Genomic DNA, 11,676 nt, shown 5'->3' with positions numbered 1-11,676 from the left:
GGAACTTGGTTGTATCTAGGGGGTACTGAAACCTTTTAATCTGTATGAATTAAGAAATACAGACATTTGATAGACAATCCCCCCCCCCCCCTTTTGAACTAAACCTTTCTACTGAAAGCTATAATTCAGGGTTTCAACCCTTTGGAATAGAAAATGCACCACACTTTTTAAAATATAAAATTGTTTTTTCTGTTGAGTGGGTGTGTTATTCCAAGGCAGCACTAATGTGATTATAAAAACACTTGTATCAGCTTATTGATTCAACTGCAATTGTTCTGATCTGCCAGAATGTCTGGTCTGCTGAAACCTCATTGCTTGCTTTGGAGAACTTTGTCCCTTGCTCCCCCCCTCCCACAGAAACCCTAGCAACCTAGTACATGTAATTGTATTATTTTGTGATATCTGTAATGGGACTATCTCACCATCATTTAACTATTAGAGAAACTTGGCAGACACAGTGCAGGGCAGTTGTTTTAAGGAGTGCTGAACACAATATTGTACAGGAGTTCAAATCTCTATACTAATCAAAAGTATGACTTTTGTGATCTTTATTCTGTTATTCAACATAGCAGATCAAAATAATACTAATCTCGATTATGTCCTATTTTGAAGTCCCTCTGCTCTTCAAGTTGCCTGTTGACCAGCCTCTTCTCTCATGTTGCCTTTCCCCACCACCCTTGTTTCTGAAAGCTGGTGTTTTCCCTTTGGTTTACACAAAACATTCCCACATGATTGTCAGCACTATCACATGATAATAACTGTGTAAGGCTAGACATGTGATCATAAAAGCAAATGCTTTGGGCCATGTCTCCTTTTATCTCAGATGTGATTTTGGAAATCTCAGCCTATAAGGGCTTTTTGACTGGGGTGGTTGCAGAGGAGAAATTCAATAATGTAAGTAGTGTACTTTGATATATGTGGCCTTGCTTCATAGGAACCACAGAGTCACATTTTGGGATGGCTAAATCCAACCCTCATATCTCTGAAATCAATTTGTAACACTTTTTTGGTTTATTTAGGAGAAGACCTTTCAGGATTGTTGTTTGAATAAAGCCTTCTGGGTGGCTAGTACAAGTACCACAGTAAATTATCTACTGAGACAGATGTATGGGCAGTTAACTGATACTCTACACACATATATCTGGCAGTAAATCCCATTGCATTTAACTATGTGGGTGTAAAGGTAAACCATAAGCACACAGACTCATTATATAAATCAAAATTTATTTTTTTAGAAAATTAGGCCACCAAAATTCCAGAATGAAGGAAGGAAGGTTTTCCTAAAGCTGGCTAAAAGTAACCTTCGTTTGACTTATGATACTAAGGGTTCCCAACCTCTCTTGTCCAGTGGGCAAACCTGGGATTTTGATAAAATATTGTGGGCGATATCACAAAATAGCTATCAAGAGGAAGGACATGCTTTTTCATCAGTGGGCTGTTTATCATGGCACAGCCTGTCACAAAGCACCCATTTCACAAAGGCTGAACTGGGGGAAGGTTTTTGTTAAAAATCCCAAGTAACTGGGCCAAGAACCTGAACACAGAGCTGGGATATGAATCCCAAACACAAGCCCACTTTTAAAACTCAATTAATAGGCAAATCACCATCAGAGTTTTCCAAGCACATTCTCCCATGAAATGGTATGTATAGGGAGAACACTAAATGGGTACAGTTTGTGGAAGAGCTTGCTGCAAAATATATTACTAACCCGTCTCCAAGATATCTTATTATGTATATATCTAAATACCCCAAATACCTCTGGTCCCAAGCACTTCAGATAAGGGAGAGTCAACCAGTACAGTCTGTGCCATCTCATTCTGAAGACATATAGCAGAAAGGGGAGGAAGGAGGAGGTAGACTGAGCCCCCACCTTAATAGAACAACTTCTTGATGGGGTTGATCTTGATCCCAATCAAGAGATCTTTTTATAGAAGACTTCCGTCCCATCCTGCTTTGGGAAAAAGGAAAAGCAACCCACTCTCACTCCTGTGAAATGCATTCTGGTATCTCGGCATAAACAAATTTAACTCAAAATCCTTAGCAGAAAGGTAGCAGATGTTCTGTTGTAAAGGGCTCTTTTAAAATTATTATTATTATTATTCTTTATTTATATAGCACTGTAGATTTGCACAGCGCTGTACATAAAAACAACAAATATAAAAGAGTAAACCTGCCTATGGCGTACAATCTAAGAAATGATAGAATAATACAAATAAAATACATAGCAGTACAGGAAATGGTTCAGTAAAACAGGCAACAAAAAGAGCATCAAATAGCAAGTGACAATCCGTTTTGAAGCTGGTTAAAGAAGTGATGGCCCTTGCTCGCGAGGGAAGAAGGTTCCAGGAGTGAGGGGCAGCAAGTGAAAAGGGACAAATCCTAGATGAGGCAGAGGAAATCCTGGGCTGGGACAGTTGACTTTGACTGCCATAATGAAGGGCCAAAAGGAAGGGAAGATGACAGAATGCGAGAAATGAACACCTCCCTTCACTTCTGGAAGAGCCCACCTGAGTAATGTACAGTGGTCCCTCTACATTCACTAGGCTTAGGGGCACGTATTAGGTTTAGGAAGGTGCGGTGCTTCTGCACCCCCCTAACCCTAATACGTAGTCACTACGTATTTTTTGGCGGCGGCCGTTCCAGACGGCCGCCACCATGTTTACGTCTTGGACACATAGCGCCCAGACGTGTCGTGGTGCCTATGATGTCGCGAGTGCGCCATCAGCGCCTCGCGGCGTCATAGCTGCACCGCAGAAAGAAGCTCCATTTTGGAGCTTCTTTTTTGCTCCGTAATGGAGCTGCACGGTTTGGCTGCAGCAGCTCCCTCACGAAGCAAACGGCGGCGGCAGATCGCTGCAAAGCAGCAGTTTATAACCCGCCTTAGTTTTTATCTGAGAGAACACCTCTCTATACTCTGTGGTCAACATCTGCCAAACATTGACCACAGAATTGCATTGGAGGAGCTACAAATGCCTCGTGGATTGATCTCTCTAGAAATCTCTAGGTCCTTCAGTGCAACCTTTGGTTAAAGTTGACCTAGATATTCCTGGAGAGAACATACTAATACAATCAGTGAATAATCAAATCTGCAAAAGTCAAATCTGCAAATGTGGAGAGACGACTGTACAGTGGTGCCTCGGGTTACGAAATTAATTCGTTCCGCGGCCGCTTTCGTAACCCGAAAAGCCTTCGTAAGCCGAATTGCCATAGGCGCTAATGGGGAAAAGCCGTGATTCCGTGCGAAAAAGCCGAAAAAAGCACCAAAAGTTTTTTCGTAACCCGAAAAAACATTCGTAACCCGGAACAATGATTCCCTATGGGATTTTTTCGTATCCCGAAAATTTCGTAACCTGGGTATTTCGTATCCCGAGGTACCACTGTACTATGAAACCCTGACCTCATTTGTCATTGATTCTCAGCTGTTTCAATTATACTGTTTGTTTAAGGCACTGCATCTATGCAGACCTATCTGCAAGTTAGTTGCAACTGGATGTGATGTGGTTTATTTCCAAATAACTATGCACAACAGTTACACTGTTGGTGAGAACAATGTTTTCTTTTCACAATCTGGTGCTTAGTTGCTTCACTGAGTTCAACAGGGCTTCCTTAGTTACTTCCAGCCAAGAGTGCTAGGACTGCAGTTTTAAATGATTTACTCTGTCAATAGCATATGCAATCATCAATGTCATTTGATTCATAGATTCAGCAACCCGACCTCAGTCTCAGTCCTATAAGCAGCAAAAGAAAATACCTATCACTAAGTTCTTGCAGCCATCCCCTGAAAAGAGGTGAGTTTTTGCTGACTGGGGAGTTTATCAAATGGGAGGAATTTCTCTTAAATTTGAATGAAAAGAAAGTGGGGCCAGAATGCATTCACTTAAAGTCGCTAGTTTCGCGCAATTATGTGAATACGCATTGCATTCGAACTGGCTCCCCATAGCCTGAAAATAGCATGCCATTGTCTGAATTTGCATGTGGCAGTCTATCACACAATAACGTGAAACCACATGATTACATTCGGACTGACTTCCCATTGCCTGAATTTGTGTGTATTGGGTTATCACGCAATAACGTGAAACCCCATGATTGCGTTCAGATTGCCATCGGATTATACTTCCAATTCCCCTTGTCTGATAAACTCCTGGGTCTTTTTGAGGATTGACCCCTGTCACTTGTACCAACTCTATGTCCACCTCTGAAGAACTGAGACTCCCCTTTTCCCATCATGATTTGTCTCATTCTGGTATCTCAGCACAAATTTAACTTCAAATCCTTAGCAGAAAGGTAGCACATGTTTTGTTATAAAGGGCTCTTTTAAAAAGGAAGATGACAGAATGCTATAAATAAAAATTGCCTCCCACAATCACCCCCATTGCCCCACCACCCACCTTAGTTGCTCCAAGTTCAATGTGCCCACACCATTGCTTCTCTTATTAAAACATTAATATTAAACACTTCTGTTCCACCTTTATTATAGGATCTTGGGACAGTGTATGATCTAAACAATATAAAACAATTCTGGATTAAAACCTTAAATAATTTAAACAGGATTAAACATAGCAACAGTTAAAACCATTTTTAAAAGCTTTTTGTTGTTTTTAGCAGCAACCTATCCCGCATTAAAAGGGTGTTCTGCCCCGTCTCAGACTCATACCTGACCCAACGTCATGACAAGCTGGAAGTTCCAAGTTCAGTTCCAGATTAAAACCTTAAATAATTAAACAAGATTAAACATAGCAACAGTTAAGACCATCTAAGTAACATTCAAGGGCAGTCCCACATACAGTGAATTGCAGTAGGCTTAATAGGAACATTACAGAGTTTGAATTACTGTGGCTAAGATAGCTCTGTCCAGGAAAGACCTGGTGCACCAGTCAGAGCTGTGGCCAAGTACTCCAAGCCATGGAGTCCACTTGGACCTCAGAGACAAAGATTGGTTTAGGAATACTGACAAGCTATGCACCTGTTCCTTCAGAGGGAGTGCAGCCCCATCCAGGAAGATTGCTTACCCAATTCCTTGAGAACCACCAGTTCACTGAGCCTCCATCTTATTGAGATTCCTCTTCAGTTTGTTGGTTCTCTCCACTGAAAAGGAGAAATAGAACTGAGTGTCATTGGTATACTGATGGCACCTCACCTCCCCCAGTGGCTTCACATAGAGGTTGAACAGTATTGAAGAAACAAGATAAACTTCACAGTTTAGAAAATGAACAGGAATCCCCTAATGTTACACTGTGGGGCTGGCCCAATAGATAGGAGGTGTAACACAGTGCCCCCCTCCTCCTCCTCTCTAACAGGGACACCTCAGTAACATACCATAATCAATGGTATCATAAATTGCTGAGGGGTCAAGAGCAGCACTTCCATCTTTCAGCTGGAGTAGGTTGTCAGTCAGAGCGCCTAAAGCCAATTCAGTGCCATACTCTGGCTTGAAACCAGACTGAAATGGATCCAGATAATCTATTTCTTCTAAAAAATATCTGATGTTTCACAGCCACCACAAGCTCAAGCACTGTGCCCCAAAAGGGGATATTAGCAATAGGGAAGTTGTTGTCAAATGCCACTGGATCCAGAGAGGTCCTTTTCAAGAGAGAGCACACCACTGCCTCTTTCAAGGCAGCAGGCACCTTCTCTGGCACAGTGAGGCATTTATCTCCTCCTGGACCTACCTCTGCTAGATTCTGTTAGCCAGGATGGGCCAGGGTCAAACTTGCATGTGGTGGGACAGACCAATTCAAGCATCTTGCCCACATCATCAGGCTGCAACAACTGAAACTTGGCCAGATGGAGCACTGGACACATAGTGGAGGCATACTGTGACCTTTCTTTCTTTCTTTCTTTCTTTGGGCCCAAACAGATGGGCCAAAATAAAGTTGCTTTGGATCACTTTGGAAGTATGCTGTTTATATGACACATACTGTACATCTTTAGAAGTCAGAAGTTGCACCAAAGCTGTGCTCCAGTCCTTAGGACTGGAGCATGGCTTGGGCACGGTTTACAGCCTCTTAGGACACATGCATCATTTAAAAAGCATACCTCCAAAGTGACTCAAAGCAGCTTTATTTTGGCTTGTCTGTGTGGGCCCTTTCTTTCTTTCTTTCTTTCTTTCTTTCTTTCTTTCTTTCTTTGCCAACTACACTGTCAATACTAGGCACAATGGAGAGTTTCTTGGTCTTTGGTTATACTCGCTCTGTGACGTATGCCACCTGCACTCTAGCCATCATCCAGCTTGCCTCATTGCCTGTAGATCTTTTTTATACCAAAATGAATTATGGGTTCCATAACACAGGACTGGGTGTTTAGGAGTGATTGCATTAGTGGCCCCATTGTTCTCAAGCTTTTCAAACGGAATCCTTTGTTTAAGAAAATGGATCCCGATGTTGAGTAGATAGTGCAACTAGCTCTAGGGCCACTGAGGATTATAAAACACACAGCCATGGACCACAAAGGTGGTCTGGAAGAGAAAGGTAGTGTATCCTTTTATGTGCTAGGTAGGCTAAGCCCCTTACCCCAATGATCAAGTAAGAAAGATAATTCTTGCAGTCAGAGTTGATTGATATTCAATATATGCTCAGTAATTTGGATTTATTTCATTTAAAAAACCATTACAACATGATTAAATCCTGTTTAATTTAATTTAGGCAAAAAGAGGCCTGAAAAGCAAACAAGCACGCTACCTTCTACCTGGCATAAAAATATTTGGCATCCCAACCTACTGCCACTCTATGAGGGATTGGGGTGGTGGTGGCTCAGACAGTCAAAAAGCAGTGGATGGAAGACCAAGAGACTTTCCAGTTCTGATCAGTATTTGGAGCAGTCCCTGGTTTCACTCATTTCAGATAGAGCTTAGGAAAACATACCTTATGTTGAAACCTTTATGTTGCCCTAAATTTCTTCCTCAAACATAGTTGCATATACGTTCAGCTTTTACAAGATGGGCTCAATGTATGGGAGGGGGGAGGAATTCAAGATAGCGTGTTGCTCTGTTTTTTGCTTTTTTGTTGTGCAGGTGGATATTCCTCCCGCATCTCCACCCCCAGCCTGCTGTGTGAAATGATAAGTCATGTGCTGAACTCCACTTGCTGCAAGCTTATCAATATTAATAGAGGTGGGCTGAGATGGAGAGGAGGGATTAGTATGACCTTTTCAAGCCCATGCTGGCTCAGACAGTCAAAAAGCAGCGGAGGAGAGAGACACAAGACAGGTAATAGCATGTGGCTTTAACATCCTTTCTGCCATCATAATGCAAAAAAGCAATAAAATCATGTAGCTTGTCATGACAGGCTTGAGAGGATAGATTTTACTGGTAAAGTTTGGGTCAGATTCATTCCTGCTAGCAGCTCCACTCCCTCAGGACGTATTGTGTCCCCCAGCTTTTGCAGAAAACCACCAGCAGTTAGCACAAAGAAGCTGAAATAGGTAAAGTGTTGAATGCTGGAATGTTGGTCTAATCAAAACCATTCTGCATGAAATGTGTTGGAGAGCAGAGAGGAGGATGAGGGAACAAAGCAATCCACACATCTGTCATTCTATTGTTAACCGCAATTGTTCACTCTAGCTAATCTAGACATTTATTTTGTGTTTTTTTGTTGTGTTAAGGAAAAGGGGAGGTTATGATTTTACTACAAACAATGTGGTATAAATTCATTGTTTAAAGAGATTCAAGAAAAAAATAGCAAAACCCAGATTGTTATGTATCAGCATTTTACTTTTCATTTTAAAAAGTATTTCTTTGTTTCACAATAAATTTTGATTCATTTGTTTCAGATAAACACAAGAGTTTTCCTTGCTTATTGTTTATTGTATTTTGCTGTTTAAAGAAATAACAAATTCACAATCTCTTGCAATGTAGAACATTTATATTAGGTTGGACTTAACAAAAGATGTGATGCAGATATATTTTTAAAGGTTCTGCATGTGGGTTGTAAAATGGCACTAGCTAACAAAGCCAAGGGTGTGTTTCTCTTCTCTTTGTCAGGATCCATCATGTCTGACAAACCAGATTTTGCTGAAATTGAAACATTTGATAAGACCAAGCTGAAAAAAACTGAAACCAGAGAAAAAAATCCATTGCCTACTAAGGAAAGTAAGTTCTTTTCTACCTGGATATAAAATTAATATGTTGCTCAATATGCAAAATTGCATAAATACTGAAGGACCCAGGAGTCAAGTTTCCTCTAGACAAATGAATATAGGATTGCATTCTTAAAAGTGATTTTCAAAGAATATTACATTGGTTTTATTGTCTGTATGTAGCTTAATTTGCACTGTATATTTAAAATGCAAATGATGGCTTGTTCTTACTGAATTTGCAGTTTGCAAGAGAGATAACATCACTACTTTTGAACAATTTATGTTGACAGTCTGTCTGGAAGCATGCTGATTAGATATCTGAATTTGAAATAAAAAATCTCCTTCAATAAATACCAGATGGTAGCCATGTTAGGTTATTAAAACATCATGAATGCACACGCACAATATCAAAAATGATCTTGTGGCACCTTGTAGTATGATTTCTTATGGTATGGAAGGCTATAAATTGGTTAGAATTGAATAGGGCTACAATATTGGGTTTTTTCTTTCCTTTTAAAAGTGAACACAAAGTATTCCATAGAAAAGAATACTCTTACCATTTAAAGATTGCTTAGTACTGCCCTCTTCTGGGCTGAATTTATCATTGTACTATAGGATTGAATGAACTAGGATGCTGCCTACAAATATCAGCCTCTATACTACCAGAGGAGTAACACAGCTACTCTAGAGTTTGATGAATCTAGTGTAAATTATATTATGATTGTTTTACACACACATCTAAAAATAAGAACCTTTATTTAATTTTATTTTGCAGCTGCAGTTAGCAAGAATTTTATAATTCAGGCCTCCTGAGTTTTTCACATAACTTTTAGAGTAAAGTGAATGTGCTTTTAAAGCCATTTCCTTAGAATAGAATTCAATAGATGATATAAGCTACCCATTCTTTTGTTTCCTACATGAACTCTTGTGCTCCAAACTGTTGTATTTGACAAAATGAGGGCCAGTGTGGTGTATTGGTTAGAGGTTGGACTAGGCCTGAGGAGATCCAGATCCGAATCCTCACCAAGCCTTGAAACCCACTTAGCCCATCATTTTCTTGCAGCTTAAGCTGCCACATCTTGATGTTGTGGAGCTAAAAATGTAGCAGAGGAGAGTCATATACACTTCTTGAGCTCCTAGGAGGAGAGGTGGGTGGGATATCAATGTAAATGTGCTGTAATTTTTCTTTTAGCACAGACTCGCATTAGATCTGCCCTCGTCATGAAACAGGAATATGCTAAAAAGGGATAAGGCCATTTTCCACAAGCACATTCTTCAGTACAGCCAGGCTTCAGTGGTGCCACTAGGGGACGCGGGGGGTGCTGACCACACCAGGTGACATTTCACAAGGATGTGTGACACCACTGCTCCTCAAGCATCTGCCTTTTGGCAGAAACAGGCTGTGGCGCTTGCCTGTGTCCCTTTAAGATTCTGAAGGTATGGTGGGAGTGACTGAGCCTTAGTGGGAAGAGAAAGGAGAGGCCCCAGATTAATTTTAAAAAAATCTTTAAAAACATTGTATTTTACCAAATTTTCAATTCAACCACATGAAACTATGTAGAGAGACCTTGTAGCACTTTTGAGACTAACTGCAAGTTTAAGGAAGCATTGTTCTAGGTCAGCCATGAAGATATTGGCATATTATGGTACTATCTCAAAGGTGCTACAAGATCTCTCTACATACTGCTTCTACAGACTAACATGGCTATATCTTTGAATTCTACCACATGAAACTATGTATATTTAAATGCATTTAGGAAGTGTGTGTGATACTGTAATTTAAAGGAATATTTTTAATTATTCTTGTTGTTTATGTCACAACTATTAAATTACATTCAATAATATGCGTGAATTACAATTAACGAGTAACATTAGCACAAAAAGCATTACTAAGGATTCAGCATGATATGGTACGGGAGGAAGTGAATGGGGGCACGGCACCATAAGTTACCACACCAGGTAACACCAACCCTAAGGATGCCACTGCCTGGTTATGGAGAGGAAGAGTGAGGTGAACTGACAGTATCAGAGGAATAACCAATAGCCATTTGTGAGCTCAGAGCTGTTGGCAAAAGCTCAACTGGATTCCCAGCAAATAGGAACATTTATTTGCTAAGTACTTAAAATAGCAAAGTGCTGTATGAGTGTCAGATCTTGGCAAATGATATTTCTCATGTTTTCTTGGCAGCAATTGAACAGGAAAAGCAAAGCAAAAACACACCCTGAAGTTGGATCAGAAGATATGGCTGGCATCTACTGCTGTGGGGTTTTATGTTCTACATTTTTTTTTTAACTTTGCTATTAATTGCCATGGTTCACCCATTTTAAAAATAGCACTTTTTTCTTTCTATCTCGGTGCAGCAGGGATATTTTCTTTTGAAGCAATGCTCTGAAACTAATCAAATCTACCTTTTGCCATTCCCCAAAGGAACTACAATGTTCTGTCCAATAAAAATGTGACAAGTTTGCCAAAAATGTACACTTCTGTTGTGTCTCAACAGGGAATGTCATATTCATACAGTATCTGATTTAGAACTTCATAATAAAGTGTTTTCTTATGTGTTACCTTTATTTAGAAGTTAAACATGTGGATATAAAAAGAATGACACTTCCATAAAGTGTATCTATAAAGACTCTTTAAAATATTTACCTTTCACACTACAGTTAAATATGATCTGACTTCGTGGAGGGTCAGTAGCATAACAAAACAGTTTAATCTTTGGCAATTGGCAGGAAATGTAATTCAATACAGTGTATTGAAGAAAAATGGAGTAAGGTTAGGCTATAAAAGAACAAAGGAATGATCACTGTGTTATGATTGTCATTTCCCCAAGGTAACAGCTTTGTATGGTTCCACATAGCACATTCATATTGATCTATGATTTGAACATAAGTTTTGTAAAGTTCCTCAAGACACAGTTAATATGCTTACATGTTGATCTGTCTTAATGGGAACATATTCACTTCACTATGGAAAGATGAGAAGGTTGTATTACCACATGCTGATTTTATATATGTTTCACTTTCCTTACCTAGGTAGGGAATGAAAATCTGTTTTCTGATGTTCTCTGATGTGCTTTCAGTTCATTCTGAGCTTTGAAAAGTTGCGTTTTGGAGGCAACAGTTCCAAGAATTTCACAGTAAACATGGCCAGTGGGATTCTAGCACTTATCGTAAAACAAGTACAGTCTGCAATTCAAAAACATAGCTGTATTAGTCTGTAAAATCAGTATGGAAAGAGATCTTGTAGCACCTTTGAGACTAACTGAAAGAAGTTGTGATAGCATGAACATTTGCAAGCTTATGCTTACTTCCTCCCAAATGCATCTGAGGAAGTAGACTAAAGTCTACAAAAGCTCATGCTACCAACTTCCTCCTTTCAGTTAGTCTCAAAAGTATAGTCTGGTATACCTAGAGACCGCAACATGCAGTCATCCACAGAAACCGAAGAGTGAGAAATTAAGGAGAGACAATTAGAATTATTTATTGACACAGACCAAAGTGAAACTGTGGAATTTGCTATTACAGTGTACAACCACCAATTCAGATGGCTGTTAAAAGTGCTACGTATAATTCATGGAGGATAAAGCTGCCAGTGGCAG

General features: G+C 39.8%; 1 protein-coding gene across 3 annotated transcripts; it reads left to right on the top strand.

Annotated features, from left to right (window-relative positions):
• The first annotated feature begins 761 nt into the window (after positions 1–761).
• On the top strand, positions 762–10,645 carry LOC121920178 (thymosin beta-12-like). Of its 3 annotated transcripts, XM_042447217.1 has the most exons (5): positions 762–894; positions 3,702–3,789; positions 7,011–7,205; positions 7,980–8,087; positions 10,263–10,645. In XM_042447217.1, the coding sequence occupies exons 1-5, from the start codon at positions 793–795 to the stop codon at positions 10,298–10,300; spliced, it is 531 nt and encodes a 176-aa protein (XP_042303151.1). In that variant the 5' UTR covers positions 762–792; the 3' UTR covers positions 10,301–10,645. The 3 variants fall into 3 exon arrangements, with proteins under 3 accessions (XP_042303151.1, XP_042303152.1, XP_042303153.1); XM_042447218.1 differs by lacking the exon at positions 7,011–7,205; XM_042447219.1 differs by lacking the exons at positions 762–894; positions 3,702–3,789; positions 7,011–7,205 and adding an exon at positions 7,327–7,420.
• Positions 10,646–11,676: the final 1,031 nt, after the last annotated feature.

Source organism: Sceloporus undulatus, chromosome 2 (assembly GCF_019175285.1).
Source record: "Sceloporus undulatus isolate JIND9_A2432 ecotype Alabama chromosome 2, SceUnd_v1.1, whole genome shotgun sequence".
NCBI classification, from domain to species: Eukaryota; Metazoa; Chordata; class Lepidosauria; order Squamata; family Phrynosomatidae; genus Sceloporus; species Sceloporus undulatus.
The sequence above is the reverse complement of the archived record's forward strand: the minus strand, read 5'-3'. Positions and strand labels throughout refer to the sequence as shown.

What these genes read in the sequence shown, in the direction of transcription:
- LOC121920178 (XM_042447217.1), top strand. Translation starts at nt 793, where the DNA reads ATGCTTTGGGCCATGTCTCCTTTTATCTCAGATGTGATTTTGGAAATC. An exon ending in CAGAGGAGAAATTCAATAAT is followed by an intron (nt 895 to 3,701) that starts GTAAGTAGTGTA and finishes TTTGATTCATAG; the next exon opens with ATTCAGCAACCCGACCTCAG. An exon ending in TCCATTGCCTACTAAGGAAA is followed by an intron (nt 8,088 to 10,262) that starts GTAAGTTCTTTT and finishes TTTTCTTGGCAG; the next exon opens with CAATTGAACAGGAAAAGCAA.